This window comes from Odocoileus virginianus, chromosome 3 (genome assembly GCF_023699985.2).
Source record: "Odocoileus virginianus isolate 20LAN1187 ecotype Illinois chromosome 3, Ovbor_1.2, whole genome shotgun sequence".
Taxonomy (NCBI): domain Eukaryota; kingdom Metazoa; phylum Chordata; class Mammalia; order Artiodactyla; family Cervidae; genus Odocoileus; species Odocoileus virginianus.
In genome coordinates, this window is record NC_069676.1 from 18,173,377 (window position 1) to 18,192,168 (window position 18,792).

An 18,792-nucleotide genomic window follows, 5' to 3' on the forward strand; every position below is an offset into this window, starting at 1 on the left:
TTGGGGGCTGTCTAGACAGGAAGCTGGAGGAAGCCAGGAGGAGGAGAAAAAGGAGGAGGTGGTGTAAGAAGGGAAGGAGAGGAAGGGGGAGGAGGAGGGGGGAGGAAAAGACAGAATCCATCTCCCCAACAGGTTGTGCGCACCAGGAAAGCAGGGACAGGCACACACTAGAGGTTTGTGTGTTTGTGTTTGTGTGTGATGCCCACTGAGATGCCCATAGAAGGAAGCAAGTTTGTCATCATCTGAGGTAACCAATGGGAGCTTCAGGGGGACTGACCCCCTCTGGCATCCCCTTCTGGCTCTGTGATTCCCTATCACACACCAGAAGCTGTTACAGCCTTCCTTCTTGTCCTCCCCTCTCACGGCTATGTCATTCTCAGGGCAGGAAGGTCAGATCCAGCCTTAGGGACTCTCTCCAGTATTCCCTTCCTTTCAAAATGCTGTTTTTCTTTTTTGAGCATCCTGTATTGAAATCTGGGCTCTTTATTTCCAGCCTTTCTCTTTTTTTAATCAATAGACTGAAGGCTATAATTTTTCCTCTCAGGACTGCTATGGCTACCCCAGCACAGGCTGTCTTTCAGCTCTAAATAGTATACACTTTATATGTAGACAACCTCTTCAATTACAGAGTTAATGAGAAGTGCTTTTGAGTTTCCAATCAGGAAATGACAGGGCAGAAGTTCACTGTCTCCCAATATCTACTTTATCCTTCTTTCTTAGTAACAGAACCATTAATTTGAGATGGCACATGATTGCCCCAAGTAAAACTACATTTCCCAGCATCCATCACACAGCCAGCTATGGCCTTAGGACTAACTCAGAGGCGCAGAGACAAGCACAGAGGTAAGTGAGTCTTCTGAGAATTATGTTTAAAGGGGGAGGACATGCCCACACTTGACCCTTCTTTCCTGATGGCTAGATATGATACATGATGGTTGGAGCTCCAGCAGTTACTCTGGACTATGATGTAGGAATAAAAACCATATTCAGTGCTGCATAATGCAGGAGACTAAAACTCTCACATCACACTTGCCCAGGGCTGCTGATGGCTGGACATCTATTTGAGAGAGAAATATACTTCCTTTTGAGTTTTCTGTTATCTGCAATCAGACTTAAAGCTTACTGAATACAGATCTTTCTAGAGACAAACTTGAGAGAGATAGGGAACTCAAAGAGAAAGAACCACAGAGACACTCCGACTCATAAATTAGAGCCTAATAGAGAGAGGTCCCCCCGCATTAGGTCCCTGCTCTGGGAGCTCATAATGGAGAAGAGGGAGGACCCTTGGGACCTCAGATGTCACAACCAGCTGTGTTACAGACTGATTCAAAGAGATGGGAATTTTATAAGGATGTGAACACCAAGAAACTCTCCTGTTTCCTGGTCACTTATCATATGCTAGATGGTTGCTTTATTCACATTCCAACTCTCCAAAAGAATGATCGTTCTCATCTTCCCACTTTGGAGATGAGGCAACTGAGGCTCAGAGAAGTTGAGTCACCTGTCCAAGGGTACATAGCCTACACAGGGAGCAAAAAGCAGGGCTGGGATTTGTACCCTTGTTCTCTGATGCCTGAACCTGCCTTCTTTTTCTTCCTTCCTTCTTTTCCTTCCTTCCTTCCTTCTTTTCTTCTTACTGAAGAATAGTTTTATAATGATTCAGGTATACAGTAAAATGATTCAATTTCACATATATATATATATATATATCAGATTCTTTTCCATTTTAGTGAATCTGCCCTTTTAAGTGTAATCTTAGATTACTTTTCAAGGATCCTATAGGTATGGGACTTTGTATAGGCAGATCTCTATAAGACATCAGGCTCTACATGAGTAGGGAAGAGGGAAAGAGGAGGAGGAGGGAAGAAAATAAATTCTAAAGGTATACTGGGTACTTATTATGTGCCAGGCCTGTTTTAGGAACACTAGATGTCATTAATTTACTTAATCCCACAACAACCCTATGGAGTGGGTAATGCAGGTATTAACACCCCCATTTTACAGATGAGGAAACTGAGGCACAGAGAGGTAGGGGCACCAGGAAGCTGCTAAGGGTTGGGGGACTCAAGTGTCCACCGTTCATAACCACTAGGCTATATGATGGGTTGAACCCTTGCTAAGGGAAAAGACATCGAGTAGAGCCAAGCTTCTAAAATTGGGGGACAAGAGAATCTGAGGAATGCCAGGGACGTCCTTTCCACAGGCGACTCTGCAAACCACTTCCTTTATGGCTAGCGCTGGCTCACTAGAGAGCGGAATCTTAAGGTGAAAGACTCTCTCTCTCTCTTTTTTTCCCCTGGCTGCGCCCCGCGGTTTGCGGGATCCAACCAGGGCCCTCTGCAGTGAAAGCGCCAAGTTCTAACCACTGGATCGCCAGGGAATTCCCATAAAGGGATTCTTTAGATGACAACGACGGTGGAGATGGAAACGCCAAAGAAGGGAAGCCTTTGGAGAATGCCCTTGGGGAGACGGTTAGTAAACAAAGAATCCGGAGGAGCCAGCGCTCAACAGAAAAGAGCCTCTATGAAACAGCTGACCCTACAGAACAGGAGCCTCAAGAGAGACATTCTGGAGAGGACCCTATGAAGACAAAAGAGCAACAAGAAAACCTGCCAGGAAAAGGATGCTATAAGAGAAGAGGCGGGGCTTCTATGGAACTGGAATCACCCATACCAAGATCCCGTGAAGATGGGAATCTTGGTGGGGGGGAGGAACTCCAGAAAGGACCCTAAGTGAGTAGGGAACCTATGTATCAGGACCCTCTAGCGGCGACGCTATATTGGAGGGTCTATGGGGAACCCCAAGAAGAAGCACCCTGCTGATCGAATCTATATTGAGTCAATTCTGTAGAGCAAGAAACTGACAGAGATAGCCTGTTTACAGGCAGAGGGCAAGAAAGCCGGCCAGAGTGGAACCAAAGAGCTCCGGGAATGCAAACCCGGAGTTGACGTCCAGCCGAACGCAGCCCGCGCGACTACAATCCCCAGGAAGCCCCATGGCTCCAGGCCGACTCCCGACTCCCTGGCGCCCGCGCAGTGCCTGTCGGAATACGTAGTCCCAGCCGCGGTAACCCCGACCGGAAAGCCGGCCAGCTCCCGCCGCCAGCCCCACCTCCTTCCATGTCCTCCGTCCAGTTGCGGCTGCTACTCGTGGGAGAACTGGGCGAGGTGTAGTAATCGCCTCCGGGGCTCGTGTCCACGTCTTCCTCCATCGAGCCGGATTTGTGCCGCTTGCTCCTAAAGGGCGAAGGAGGAAGCCAGCAGGGCGGTTACCACGGAGACGCAGGGGGCCCAGCGGGCGTCGCTACTTCCGGCCCTTGGCAGGGGCGGGGCGAGGAAGGTGCTATCGCGATACGTCACGCGAGCCGCGGACTTGCCCCTGACCCTCAGATAACACTTGTTATAACCAGCCCGTTACTTGGATGGGACACCTGGGACCAGAAACAGGGAGGGACTCGGCTGAGGTCCAAGCTAGAAAATTAGCAGAGTGGAGACTAAAGTCCTGAAGACCTGGTTCATCTCTGAGCTGCTGTAATCCCCAGAACCTGGTAGGATCATGATCCCATTTTACAGATGAGGAAACCGAGGCAAACATAATGTGACCGGCTCACGATCACATAGCATATCTCAGCAAGAACCATTGTCTGTGTTCTCATCGCAAGGGCTGGGCCTGTAGGACTCTAGGCTGCGGGAGTCTAGTGTGGGGTGTCAGGACTGGGGAAGAATCACTTGGGTCCTGGATTTTGAAGGATAAATAAGAGTTTTCCAGGTGATATGTGGAAACAGGGAAACGAGTGAACCAGCTGGGGCTGGATGGAGGTGGGTGGGTGGGGTTATGGAATGCCCAGAGGTGGGGCCCTAGGGACATACCCGCTGGAGGATGTGCTGGGTAGCGTTCTTCTCATGCCGGTGCTGGCTGGATTTAGGTCATATGCCAGGTGTCCCTGAAGCTCCCCCAGGGAGAAGTTGGGTCCTGTTCCAGTCACCACAGGTGCTGCAGAAGGCGACAGAGAGGAGGGTGAGGGAGGGAACAAGGTCCAGGACTGTGATTTGCCCTGGAGGGGTGGGGAGAGCCCTCTGGGGGCTGGCACTAGTTTGGCTGAAACTGGCCTATATTCTATGTATCAGAAGAACAAGGCCACTGAGAAGACACCAAAGTCACACTGTGAGGTAGAGACATAGCCTGAGCCGGAGGCCAAGCTTCCCAGCATTCCCAGAGGCCAGGCTCTGCCGATCTGGACAGGGAGGGAGATGGTTAGGGTTAAGGTAGGGTGCTGTGCTGTGCTCAGTCGCTCAGCTGTGTCTGACTCTTTGCAACCCCATGGACTATATAGCCCACCAGTCTCCTCTGTCCATGGGATTCTCCAGGCCAGGATACTGGAGTGGGTTGCTGTTTCCTTCTCCAGGGGATGTTCCCAACCCAGGGATTGAACCCAGGTCTCCCACATTGCAGGTGGATTCTTTACCATCTGAGCCACCAGGGCTTCCTGAGGTGTGGACTAGAAATGGAGGTGTCTGGCGGGTGGGGGGGTCCCCAGCAAGTCCATAAGTAAGGCAAAAGGACAGGAGAGAAAGCAGATTGGGGGACCCTCTGGGGTATCCTCCTCATGGGGTGAGGGAGGCCCCAGGAGGGGGATGTTGGGGTGGAAGTTCATTTAGCCCCTCCACCCAGCATCTAGAGCCCTTCCTGGGGAAATGCATGTCACCCTGACCTTGGGCTCTGGAAAGGGCCTGGATACTGCCCTTCCTAGGAACCTTAGTTTAGTGACAGGGGTGGCTGGAGAGGACGAGGGGGAGCGGGCCAGGGATATGGGTTCCTTCTTCCTCCCTCCCTGAGTCCCTTTCCTTCTGGGAGCCCCCATCCCAAAGCCACTTCTTCCTGACAGCTGCCCCCCTCCCACAGCAGGTCCAGCACAGGTGGGCGGGGACACTTACTCCGGGACACTTGGATGAGCTCAGTGACACTGAACACACCGGAGGTGACGAAGCTCTCCTGGAAGTCGGTGGTGTCTGGAAAAGAGACAGAGGACAGGGCTCAGCAGGTGTCTGGCTGAGCTAGGTCTGGTCCCCCACCTTCACACCTCTGGGCTGCCCAGACTCTGGGGTGTCTGACCAGGCATCCCCGTCTACCCCATCCTCCTTGACCGCAGAGGGAGGATGGCTGTTTCAACCCTTCCAGGCTGAGGAGGAACCCTCTGCTCTGATGCAGCTGGAGCGGATCTTCATTTCTGAGTCTCTGCTCCGTCCTTCTCAGCGCAGCTGCAGCCAGCCTCCTGTCCTCCAGCCTCCCAGCCTTCCTCCAGGGTCTTTGTGGCATGGCAGGCTGCACACACGAGTGGAGGCCAGACCTGGGTTCACATCTCAGCTAGGGTGCCCACTTGGTGTGTGATTCTGGACAAGTCACTTTACCTCTTTGGTCTCAAAGTGGGGACCATACACCCTGTCACCTTGGGTGATTGTAAGATATGAATGCTACAACCCAAGAGGGACCAGCTCAGTCCTTTTGCCTCACTCATTGCCCCATGCAACACTGCAGTCTTTTAGCTTTCTGCTGCCAGGCTGGGAGCTCTGTGGCATCCCCAGTTCCTGGGCTAGAACCTAGAAGACAGCAGAGGCTCAAAACCATGGGCTGAATGGAGGGTCCACAGGCAGCAGTTAAAATCTCCAGTGTGCCTAGACCCATTCCTGCCTAATGTTAAAGGCAGTTTCACTGTGCCAGGGGCTGTCTGGACACTTGGACAGCCTCCTCTCCAGGATGGGGTGGTTTAGACACATTTCATGGATTTGGAAACTGAGGTTGGCCCCAAGAGGGCAAGAGCCCTGACCCACCTAGACAGCTGGGAGGGAACAGGCCTGTCCTGCCCAGAGGCCCTCACAGGCAGGACGCATTCTCCCAGCAAGTGTTTCCCAGGCACTTCCTGTGTCTGCCTCCGAGCTGGACACTGGGGAAACCATGGGGAACAAGACTAACAGGGGCCACTGCTCTCAGTCTGGAGTGGGCAAAGGAAGCCACATAAGAGCAGGAAGTAAAAAACCCTTGTACATGAATGTTCATAGCAGCATGATTTATAGTAGCTGAAATCAGAGAACACCCAAATGTCCATCAGTGATGATGGATAGATAGAATGTGGTCCCTCCACACATGGGAGCATCACTCAGCCATGAAGAGGAGAGAAGCCCTGACACTTGCCACCACGTGGACAGACCCTGAGAACATGATGCTCAGTGAGAGAAGCAGACACAGAAGGACACACAGGGTGTGATCCCACTGATGGGAAATGTCCAGAACAGGCTGATCCACAGACACTGAGAGTGGATGAGTAGTTACCTAAGGAAGGGGAGTGACTAATGGAGATGGGGTTGCTTTGGGAGTAATGAAAATGTTCTGGAACCAGACAGGTGATGTGTGCACAGTTTGGTGAATGTACTTAATACCACCGAATGGTACATTTTAATATGGTTAAAATGATACATTTTATGTGTGTTGTACCACAATTTAAAAAAACTTTTAAAGATCATTAAGTCAAACATGAGCTGTGTCAGGGGGTAGCAAGGTGGGGGAGCCTGATGGGGAGGGGACCTATTGTGCACAAAAGGCTCAGAGAAGGCGTTCCTGGGAGGGTGACATTCAACCAAGACATCAGGGTAGGAGTGGAAAATAGAAATGTGAGTTTGAATTTGAGAAGTGTCCTGACAGCCCCTGGCACAGTGAAACTGTCTTGTGAGAAGTTGGCTGCCTTGATTAGAATGATCTTAAACTCAATGTTTTGCCATCTTCCTGTGGGCTACAATGTTCCCGGCAGTGGGGATGGCTTATGCAAAGGCCCTAGGGTTGGAACATAGGGCTTTTTTTTTTTTTTTGGATACACCACACAGCGTGTGAGGATTCCCCGGTAGCTCAGCTGGTAAATAATCCGCCTGCAATGCAGGAGATTCTGGTTCGATCCCTGGGTTGGGAAGATCCCCTGGAGAAGGGATAGGCTACCCACTCCAATATTCTTGGGCTTCCCTAGTGGCTCAGATGGTAAAGAATCCTCCTGCAATGTGGGAGACCTGGGTTCGATCCCTGGGTTGGAAAGATGTCCTGGAGAAGAGACTGGATACCCATTCCAGTATTCTAACCTGTATAGTCCATGGGGTCGCAGAGTCGGACGCGACTGAGTGACTTTCACTTTCACACGGCATGCGGAAAATCCCTGACCAGGGATCGAACCCGCGTGCCCTGCAGTGGGAGCGTGGAACACTGGACCATCAGGGAAGTCCAAGGCCCTGGGGTGGGGACACACTTGGTGAAGTGGAGACTGACAGGGCTGGAGTTGAAGGAGCCAGGAGAGCGGTCAGAGTAGAGGTGGCAGCTTTTGGTTTCGAGGTGGTGGTGGGAGCAGTTCTTGTCCAGGCCCCTAGGGGGCAGCACTAGCCGCAGAGAGCGCAGATCAGCGCCGGGCTTCCCCGCTGTCCGTCACTTAAGACCCCTCCTTGCTTATGAACTTTGTGTCCACAATTTATTGAGCAATTACTGCCTGCCCAGGCCCATGGTGGAAGGCTGGGGACCACAACATTCCCGAGGAGGACAGGGCGGTGGCTCCCAGTGTCCAGGGGAAGTGGCCATGGCCATTTCCTGCTGACCCAGCTGGCCAGCTGCTGTCAGCACGCCCCTCCCCCCTCCCCCCACAGGGGTTTCCTGTTTGTGCAGCGCTCGCCCAGCTCCATCTCCAGGGGACTCCCTGGCGGGCGGGGAGGAAGTGACTTCCTCCACCAGACGCTGGAGCTCCCCATGGGACCCGGCCAAATGCCGCAGCCCCGCCGCCTGCCTCGAACATCTGGCTTGGAGGGAGGCACGTGGGGATCACAGGAGGCCAAGGAGGACTCAGGTCACAGATGGCCAGTGAGGTGTGGCCCGGGGGCCTGTGAGCCTCCTGGAACCGTCCAGCCTCCCTGTGCATGCCTGTGACGGACGTTCCATGGGGGATGCCCTCACCCACCGCTTGTTTCTTCCCTTCTCCCTTTTCATCTCCCCTCTGTCCCTGCTCCTGGTGTACTCTCTCTCTAGTTTCCCTTTTCCTCTGCGTTATCCCTCCTCTCCTTTTTTTTTTTCTTTTTTCTTTCTTTCTATAAATGTTTTTTGAGCATGTGCTGTGTACTGTGTCCTATTCTAGGTACTGAGGACAGGGCAGTGATCAAGACAAACACCTCTGCCCTTTAGTAGGGGACGTTCCACCAGGTGAGATAAGCAAACACATATGCAATCACTAAGCAACTAAGCAAATACATACGCAATCACTAACTTCCTCTAAAGGAACTAAAACAGAGGGCTGGGATTGAGAGTGGCCAGGTGGCTTGAGCTAAGGAGCTCAAAGAAGATCTCTCTGAGAGGGAGGCATTTGAGCTAAGACTTGGGTGATCTGAGAGAGACAGAGCAGTTTGCTGTTCAGACAGAGGGTACAGCCTGTGCAAAGGCCCTGGGGGGCCTGGCGTATTGGAGGAGAAGTGAGGAGGCCCCCTGTGGCTGGACCAGAGTGAGCAAGGGGCAGAGAAGGAGGAGGTGGGGGACCGAGGGCATGGGGCAGGTTGTACAGGGCCTCCTGGTCTGCAGCAAGGACTTGAGCTTTTACCCTGAGGGATGTGGGTGGGGGAGGGGCAACACATGACTCAAGTGCTCACAGGAGCCCTCTGACCACTTCAGGGAAGACAGACTGTGACAGACAGGAGCCAGGGGATAGAGTAGAAGCAGGGCCTCTGCAGCTTCCAAAACTTTTCTGTCCTTCAGGCGTCTGCTTCCAGCCCTGATGCAGCCAAATTCTCCTGCTTCCCACCCCCCAACCCCAACACAGAACTGACTTGTCCTACTCATTCATTGAACATCCTGTGAGACTGCTGGGGGAGCACCTCTGAGCCCAGATGCTGGAGCTCAGGGTCATGGGTTCCAACCCCAGCTCCCTGGACGCCACTGGAAGGTTCATATGCCTCTTTGGGCCTCAGTCTCCTCCTCTGCAAAATAGAACAACAGCAGCACCTACTCCAGGAATGACTCAGGTACTCATACAGGACCACACAGAACCCACAAAGGGTGTTCCCAAAATTACTCCTAAATAAAAGATGGGAATGCAACCGTGTCCTCCACCCCGCCACCCCCAGACTCACCCAGTGTGATGGGCTTGCTGTCCTCCTGGTCAGAGCCCATCCCTGCCCGGGGACTGCCACTCTGCTCTGCATCTGCAAAGAAAGGGAGGGGGAATTGGTGACATCGCCACAGGGGTTCCCATCCCGAGGCGGGGAGGCATCAGCCCAGCCCTAGCTGGGACTAGCACCATGGAGACCGCGGTCTGGAGCATGGCGTGGCCCCTTCCCTGGCTGCTGCCACAGAGGGTTGTGAATGTCTTCTGTCACTGGGGTCACGGGTGAGAACCCAAGTGCAGGAGCTGGCTCGGTCATAGGGAAGTGCTCTCTGAGCCTCAGTTTCCTCTTCTGTCAAGTAAGGATAGCTCATTTAATCCTGCCTCCACTGTATGAGGTGGGAACCCTCATGCCCATTTTACAGATGAGAAAACTGAGGGCCAGCAGGTGAGTCCTTGACCCCTCAGGATCCCTCCCATCTTCCTCTGCCTTCAGAGTCCCAGGAGCCCAGCCCATGGTCTTGGGTTGCTATTCAGGGTCCCCAGAGAGGGGGCTGAGGGGCACATTTCCACAGCTGTGATGTCCCCCTCCCCTGCCCAACTTGGGGGCTCCCTCCCACCCCGGCGCCCGCCCCCCCATCTTATCTAAAAATAATCAGGCTCCTTGGCAGCCGGGTGAAGCAGACAGACGCTGAGCTCAGCGTTATTGGCTCCAGAGAACTAGATGGAGGGCGAGTCACGCCAGCCCCCTCTGCAGTCCCCACCCCCACCCTCCACCCTGGGTTGGGGGCAGGGGAGCACATGGCCAAGCCCAGTCAGGCAGAACCCCTACAGCCCTATTCATTTATGTCTCAGGTCAAGGGCTAAGGTGGCGGGAAGCACCATCAAATGACGGAGAAAGAATCAGGCCCCTGCCACCTGCCACACTCCAAGCCCAGGGCTGTTTGCTGTGTGACCTCAGGCAAGTTCCTTACCTGCCCTGAGCCTCAGGCAAGTTGCTTACCTGCCCTCAGCCTCTTTCAAATGTGTGAAAGCATTTCACAGGCCCGACTGGGTTGCCAGTAGGTGGCAAGGGGATATTAACAGTATATATTAAGCACTTAGGGCATATTGAGTTCTATATACATGGTAACATCTATCCCATTATTATTATTATTGTTATTTTTAAGTCCCTAAGATGACTGTAGATATGGCACTTTGTTGTTATCATTTCATACCTTCCCTTAAATCATTAAGAGCTACTTATGTGGCATTCTTAGTGTACGCATTTTTTGGACAAGGAAAATAGATGGTTAGAATGATGAAAAAGTGCCTACACTACACCCCTTGTTGTTATTTTTTTTATAGTAGTGTATCATTTTATTTCACTTACTTTTTAATCCCCCCCCCCCAACCAGGTGAGCGACTTGTGGGGATCTTAGTTACCTGGTCAGGGATCAAACCCGTGGTCCTGGCAATGGAAGCGCAGAATCCTAACCACTGGCCCACCGGGGAAGCCTCCCTTGTTAATTTAATTCATACTCTGCACATGCATCCAGACGTGCAGCGCGGCCAACGTAAACTGCTTGGCATCTGCCGTTCGGTGCCTGAGTTCCCATCCCAGCTCTGGGAGCATCCGGGGCCACGTGGTCCTGGAGAGGTCACTTCCCCTCCTGGGCCTTGATTCACCCAGGGTTGCTGAGGATAATAGTAATGATGACGCTGCTCACAATAGTCACTGATCCCGCGCCATTTGCCTGGCATGGAACCTGCAGCTTTGTACACACTGTGCGCTGAGCACCTGCTGGTGGCCAAGACCGTGGATGCTGTAAAAAGCCTAGGAGTGCCCCACCACCAGCCCGCCTCAGCTTCCCATCCCTGACAGAAGCGCATACAGGCAGCCCTCCTTGGCTTGGCTGAGCAGCCCCCCGTGTGGCCAGCTGGGCTGGGCAAGGCTGGACAGCAGCAAGGGGATTGTGCCTGGCTGGGCCCCACGCCCCGTGGCAACTCCCGGGCTGGGCAGCCAGCGGCCCCTTGGAGCCAGCCTTCCTGCTTGAATGGGCGCGTGGCTGGGCACGGGTGGCCACTGTTGGGAAGGGCCCAGCCTGGGCAGCCAGCCTTTGGGCTCCAGGCCTCGGGCACAGACCCTCTTCCAGAACCGGCGCCCATACGGACTCAGCAGGCAGCGGTGCCCGACTGGCACTCAGGCGCCTACCCGAGGAGGTAGGGGTATTTCTCAAGCACTGTCTGTGTGTTCCTGCTTTGGAACCAGGCAGCCGGGCCTGCGGGCCTCTCCCCGTGCCTCACTCCCCGCACCTGTGAAACGGGCACCGTGACAGCGTCTCCCTCAGAGCTGTAAGCACGTCGCCCACCAGAGTAGAGTTTCATTGCTGTTGTTACTGTCTGGCTGTTTCTGCCTTGGGTGCCTTTACTTCCTATGGACTGAAAGCCATGGCGCTAGCTATGGCTGGCTCTAGTCTGGCGCTCTTACCGTCTGCTCTTGACCTCAGGCCGGCCACATCATGTGTCTGAGCCTCACCTTCCTCATCTGTAAAATGAGGATATGACACAACCCACCTCCCAGGGTTTGTCAGGACTCCATGTCAGCTAATAACAATTGTAAAATGTTGGTGCCAAACTGACATTCAATACATGGAAGGTTTGGAGGACCTAAATGAGAGTGTTTTTAAGTTTCTTTCCCTGTTTTTTCTTATGGAAAAAAAATTGGTTAAGGCCTTTCTTTCTTTCGACTGCACAGTATGCAGGGTCTTAGTTCCCTGAGCATGGACCAAACCCACACTTCCTGTAGGGGAAGCATGGAGTCTTAACCACTGGACCACCAGGGAAGTCCTTTTAATTTAGGTTTCTAATTGATCATTGCTAAATTTTAGAAATGGAATTGGTTTGGGGGTTTTAAGCTTGTTGGAGAAGGAAATGATAATTCATTCTAGTATTCTTGCCTGAGAAATCCCATGGACAGAGGAGCCTGGCGGGCTATAGTCCACGGGGTTGCAAAAGAGCCCAACATGACTTAGTGACTAAACAACAACAACAAAATTTTGTATCCTGCAACCTTGCTGAACTCACATGTTAGTTCTAAGGCTGCACCCCACCTTTTTCTTTATGGGTTAACCCCTTTTTGCTTGGGGTTATCTATGTAGACACTGTATCACTTGCAAGCAGAGCTAATTTTATTTCTTCCTTCCCAGTCAGCATGCCTCTGATTTTTTTTCTTGCCTTATTGCACCGGCTAGGCCTTCCAAAACCCTGTCGACTACAAGTGGTGGGGGCAGGTGTCCTCGTCTTGCTTTTGATCTTAGAGGAAACCCATTCAGTCTCTCACCACTAAGAACTATGTTAGCTGTGGGTTTCTGCAAATTCCTTTACTGGGTTGAAGAAGCTCACTCCCCCCACCCTGTTTCTCTCTGTTTCCTATACTCTGGGGAGTTCTTTTTAAATTTAATTAAGTATAGTTTCTAAATGATATGAGGCTGTACTTGTATGACATCTTATTAAAAATTTTTTTAATTTGATTTTTAGATTGTTTTGAAATATACATTACATATACTCTACCATTTAACTGTTTCTAAGTGTACAGGTTAGTGGCACTAAGTCAGTTCAGACTGTCTTGTGACCATTCCACCATCTATCTCCAGAACTTTCTTATCTTCTCAAACTGAAACTCCATTCCCATGAAACACTGACTCTCTGTCCCCTCCCCTAACCCCTGCCCCCACCATCTACTTATCTCTACAGATTTGACTTCTTCTGTGCCTGGCTTCTCTCACTGAGCATCACGTCCTCTGAGGTTCATCCACATTGTAGCAGGCGTCAGAACCTCCTTCCTTTCTATTACGCCGTCTTATTTTTAATCATCCCTAAAAACCTCAAACTATTTCTCATCCACCTGCTGACCACTTGCCAGTTATTTGGTTTCTGGAAACTCCCAATCTTCTGCAGCTGTCCAGTGTGGGAGCCCCGAGTGACGTGTGACTTGAAATTTAAATTGGCTAAACTGAAATTAAATGCAATTTTCAGGACTTCAGTCGCGCCAGTTACCTTTCAATACTGGACAGACACACTTGGTCAGTGGTGACTGAATTGGCCAGCACTGAACACGCCATCATCACAGTTCTGTCAGGCTGAGCTGCTCTGGATATTTCCATGAAAAATCCGAAGAAGACAGAGCACAGATGATTCTCCCACCTCCTTTCTACTTAGAGACCCAGAGTGGATAACGCCTAAAGGCTGGCTAATGTCCGACATCCCAGTCCCCAAGCGGGCAGCTTTCATTTGTTGAGCTTTTACTGTGTTATGAGCTTCACGGCACTATCTGACTAAATCTACCCAGTTGATGAGGTTTGTAAACTGAGGCCCAGCTCAGAGAGTCTATATTTCAAAGTTGATGTCTATGCAAAGAAATTGCCTAGCACAGAGGGACTTGACTGGGGCATTCCTGCTCCCCAAAATGGTGTCTAGGGACATCTGTGGTTGTCATGATTGGGGAAGGAGCTCCTGGCATTGAGGGGTTGGGCCAGGGATGCTTGCCTGGGAGAATCCCACTGAGAGTTGCCCAGCCTCCCATGTCTGGACTGGGGAGGGAGTCCAATCCAGATCCAGCCACTCTCAGTAGGAGCAAAAACTGGCTCTTGGGCTATCTTTTTTTTTTTTTTTAAATAAAACAGATATATAGACATAGATACAATATATAAATAGATATATAATATACCTGTAATATTAAAATCTCATGAGGTTCACTGATTAGGGAAAAATCTGTCTAAAAAGGCTTTTTGTGTGTGTGCTAAGTCGCTTCAATCTTGTCCAACTCTTTGCGACCCCGTGGACTGGTGCCCGCCAGGCTCCTCTGTCCACAGGATTCTCCAGGCAAGAATTCTCCAGGAGGGTTGCCATGCCCTCCTCCAGGGTATCTTCCCAAGCCAGGGATCAAACCCACAGGTTCTTTACCACTAGTGCCACCTGGGAAGCCAAAAAAGACTGTTTAGGGGGAGGTAATAATGAAAGAAAAGTGTCTTGTACAATTTTAAAGGGTTGTCAAAAGAGAAATAATATGCAACAGAGACCAGAAGTGACCTACAAGGTCTAAAGCATTTACTTTATTCAAAGTCTGCCAACTTCTGCTGTGTGTGCTCGACATCTCTGAGCCTCCATCTCCTCATCCACAAATCACACCTGAACTGCCCTACTGTTTACCTCTATCCTGTGAGCACTTAGCAAATTGACTGCCAAGCACCTCTGGGTGCCACCTGCCTGGGGGAATACAGCAACAAACAAGATGAGCAGAATTCTCTGCCCTCATGGTACTGATGTCCTAATGGTTGCGTGCCAGGCAATCAACAAGTAAGCAAGTTAACCAGGAGTATGTAATCTCAGGCTGGGTCATTCAACCCAGGTGCAAGGGAGGTGCAAGGGAGGTCATTCAACCCAGAGATGAGAGTGGCAGCCCCTGGTGGGTGAAGGACTGTGACTGGAGCTCCAGGGAGGGTCATCCAGCCCACATGGTGTGAAACGGTACATTCCAGTAATTAATACTTAGTGAGTCACCCCTTTGGCTATGTTGGGATGTATGTTTCACCGCCACTGACTCATCTAATCTTCGAAACTCTCCCAGGAGGGATGTGTGGTTATCACCCCCATTTTCCAGATGGGGAAACTGAGGCACAAAGTGAGGTGGCTACGTATGCAAACTCACACAACACCAGGTGGCAGCAATGGGACCCGGGATCAGCGCCCAGACACCCTGAGGCCTCACGTTTGGGTCTGGTGCTTTTGACTAGGAAGGATCCAGTGGGGGCCCTTGAAGGGGGCTCAGTACCCCCTGACAGAACCCCTTCTTTGTCAGTAGTTTGGGGTGATTCCCCCATGTTTGAACCCTGTTGTCTGACCAGATAAAGCCCCTAGCTGGGGGTCCCCTGATGCTCAGCTTTTGCCAAAGTTCCTTCTCTTACTAATTGTGGTGTTGGGACAGCTGGGGGCAGGGGGGAACAGCCGTTTCATTTATGCCAACAAGTCCCTCATGGGAGAAGAGCCCCCAGACCCTAATGTCCATGGGAGCAGATGCCCCAGACCCTGCTGCATGGGTCAAGGAAATTGCAGATCACCCTCACCTCACTGAGCAGAGAGCTAAGGTATAGAGTGAGAAGACAGGAGATGATGATGCTAAAAAATAATAATTATAAAACAGTGGCAACGACCAAGCACAGACAGCCTACTAAAGGCCAGGTGTCAGGCTGTGCATTTGACAGTCCTGTCTAACACCCTGCAGCCATCCTTGACTGAGGCTGACAACCACATGTTACCCAGAGAGGGTAAGTAAGTTACCCAAGGTCACACAGCAAGGAAAGCTGATGGGCCAACCCGGATTTATCTGCTCCTCTCTTGAAGAATCTATCTGTAGAAAACCCTAATTTAAAAAGATACATGCACCTCAATGTTCACAGCAGCACTATTTACGGCAGCCAGGACACAGAGACCACCTAAGTGTCCATAGACAGATGAGTGGATAGAGACAATGTGGGGTATATACACAATGCAATACTATTTGGCCATAAAAAGAATGAAATAAATGCCATGTGCAGCAACATGCATGGACCTAGAGATTATCATACTAAGTGAAGTCAGACACAGAAAGACAGATGTCAAATGATGTCACTTACATGCCGCATCTAATATAAAAGATGACATAAATGAACTTGATTTACAAAACAGAAACAGATTTCAAAAATAAAATTATGGTTACCAAAGGAGAAACCTGATGGGGAGGAATAAATTAGGAGCCTGGGATTAACATACAGGTAAGTGCATGTGTGCTAAGTTACCTCAGCCGTGTCTGACTCTTCGCAATCCCGTGGACCGCAGCCTGCCAGGCTCCTCTGTCTATGTGATTCTCCAGGCAAGTTAACTGGAGTGGGTTGCCATGCCCTCCTCCAGGGGATCTTCCTGACCCAGGGATCAAACCAGCATCTCTTAGTTCTCCTGAATTGGCAGGTGGGTTCTTTACCACTAGCACCACCTGAAAAGCCTTAACTTATGCACGACTGTATATCAAACAGATAAACAACAAGGACCTACTGAACAGCACAGGAAACTGGACTCAGCATTCTGTAATAACCTATATAGGAAACGAATCTGAGAATAACAGATACATGTAAATGTATAACTGAATCGCTTTGCTGTACCTTTGAAACTAATACAACACTGTAAGTCAACTATTCTCCAGTAAAATTTATTTTTAGAAAGAGGGGCCAGGGGAAACATCCTTGAATGTCTCATTGAATTTTATATCATGCCAATTGCTGACTTTAAGACATTTGCCTGTTGACAAGCTTTCTCCTGACCTGCTGCCATCCCCAGAGTCCCCTACTGCCCATCCCCGAAGACGTGATTTTCTGCAGCCCCACTCAGATCAGGCATTCGATCTGGCACTTGGTGATGCTCAGATTACATTCCTGACTGTGTGAGAAAAATGTGGACACTCCAGGAAAGTACCACAGAACCAAAATGCACGTTCTCGACCACTGAGTAGGGGGCCCGGGGAGCAGGGCACCTACAGATGTGCCTTGGGCGTCCACACACCCCACCTGACCCTGGGCTTTGCAGTCAAACAGCGTGAGCCTTGCCGTGGGCCAATCAGGCAGCTGTGGGACTCCTCAGCTCCTCATGAAGAACACGCTGTGGGTCCCAAACTTGTATGATTCTGGAGCATGTTTTAGAAGCTGGAGTCCTGGAGCCCTCCTGTGTTGGAGAACCAGCCCTGACACAAGTTGGCCTGTGACCTGGGATGAGTCAGGCCTCTTCCCCCTCTGAGCCTCAGTTTTCCCCATCTATAAAGTGGGCTTTCACTGTTGCTGCCTTACTTTACATGGGTGTGAGGATGAAGTCAGAGGAGCCTCAGGAGGGGAGGGGTCCATCACAGTCTAAACGATAAATACTGTTTGTGTGACAGCATATTTCCAAGCTCAGAAGTTACATGAACTTTGTTCCTCCTCTGCCCACAGCCCTCCAGGGCAAACACCTCCCTTGGGTTAAAAGCCCGAGTCCTCCTTGTGGCTCATAAGGCCCTGCAACACCTGCCCCATCCCCTCTCTCTCCTCCCCTTCTCCTTTTCTCCCCCTCGCTCACTCTGTTCCAGCCACACAGGCCTCCTAGCTGTTCCTCTAACATCGTCCTGCCCCAGGGCCTTTGCACCAGCTGTGTTCACTGCCTAGAACACTGTTCCCTCTGTATCTACGTGGCTCATTCTCTCCTGTCTCTGGAACCTTCCTGAAAGGTTTCTTCTCTGAGAGACACTCAAAGCTCTCCAGCACCATTCCCAAAGCGCAGCTAACCACGCTCATGCTAGTATAAGCGAGACTGGCCCTGGACAGACAGCGGATGTGTTTCAAGCGACACCCTGACTTGGCCCGGCACCAGTTCTCTCAACTTCCCAGGTCCGCGGGGTGTTTGTCGGCAGCCGGAACGTCATCACCTCCCGTGGCCTTTCCTTCAAACAAACACATGATCACAGCAGCAACAGAAATGTAAACTGGATCCCATTGACAGAGTGTACAAACTGTTCTTTCCTGTCCGTGGCCACGAGCCCAAATTTGGTCTGTCCCAGCCCGTGACAAAGGCGCCGCCATGGCCTCTGGTGCAGCCCTTCCCGCCCTGGAGCACCCACCCCCCCTGCACCAGACAACTCTCGCTGTCCTGGTGGCTGGGGCTCCAGCAGTTCCTAACTGGGAGATCCAGACACTGCCCCGGCATTCATCTCCCAGATGTTTACTGACCACCTATGCTTGCTGGGCACTGGGGAAGTGGCAAGGAGCCAAGGGAGGGAAGACAGACAGGAAGCAAGCCCACAGAAGGAGACCGAGATAATTTCACTGCTTCTAAGTTCCACCGATGCAATAAAGCTGGGTCAGGGGACAGAGAATGGCTGGTGCGGGCGGAGGTGACTTTTAACCAAAGAGTCAGGTGAAAACTCTCTATAAACACATAGGGAAGGGAAGGAGCCAGCTGTGTGGAGAGCTGAGGGCAGATGGCACAAGTGCAAAGGCCCTGGGGCAGGAACAAACATAGGATGTTTGAGGAACACAGCATGTGGCCCAAACGCGGTACACAAAGCCAGAGGACCTCAGGCCACTCAGGGCCCCGCCCCCCACCCCATCCGGGGTCTTGTGGGATGCTTCGGTTTTGGTCGCAAGGGTGATGACTGGATCTACGATACATTTTAAAATGTCTCTGGCTATGAGGATGTGGAGAAATTGGAACCCCTGTGCATTGCTGATGGGAACATAAGATGGTGCAGCCGTGGTAAATAGCTTGGCACAAGTCCCTCCAAAAGCTAAACATAGAATCACCATGTGACCCATGCCTATGTCTATACCCCAAAGAACTGAAAACAGGGCTCAAGCAGATACTTGCCCACCCATGTTCACAGCAGCTAGACTCAGAGAAGTCAAAAGATAGAAACACAGCAAGAGTCCATCAAAGCACAAGGGATAAACAAATTGTGGTCCAGCCATGCAGTGGAATATTACTCAGCCTTAAAAAGGAAGGAGGTTCTGGCCCCTGCTACAATGTGGATGGACCTTGATGACGTGATGCTTAGTGAGAGAAGCCAGACACAGAAGGACAAATACTGTCTGGTTCCACTCATAGGAGGTCCTAGAGAAGTCAGAGCCACATAGAGAGGAAGTAAA

The 18,792-nt window shown here is 51.2% G+C and overlaps 1 protein-coding gene and 1 long non-coding RNA gene across 5 annotated transcripts in view; one reads left to right on the top strand and one right to left on the bottom strand.

The window, feature by feature from the left end:
• The window catches only part of NFIC (nuclear factor I C), a 73,181-nt gene that overhangs the window by 18,208 nt on the left and 36,181 nt on the right, over window positions 1-18,792 (bottom strand). For all 4 annotated transcript variants that reach the window (XM_070464995.1, XM_070464994.1, XM_070464997.1 and 1 more), the window contains exons 3-6: window positions 9,141-9,212; window positions 4,935-5,009; window positions 3,870-3,993; window positions 3,112-3,236 (exon numbers count right to left, since the gene is read on the bottom strand). In XM_070464995.1, the coding sequence (XP_070321096.1) occupies window positions 3,112-3,236; window positions 3,870-3,993; window positions 4,935-5,009; window positions 9,141-9,212 (396 nt within the window). The remainder of the gene's footprint in view (window positions 1-3,111; window positions 3,237-3,869; window positions 3,994-4,934; window positions 5,010-9,140; window positions 9,213-18,792) is intronic.
• Window positions 3,220-6,395, top strand: LOC139034333 (uncharacterized). Its single transcript, XR_011486751.1, has 2 exons — window positions 3,220-3,547; window positions 4,903-6,395. It is a non-coding gene; the product is annotated as an uncharacterized lncRNA (long non-coding RNA).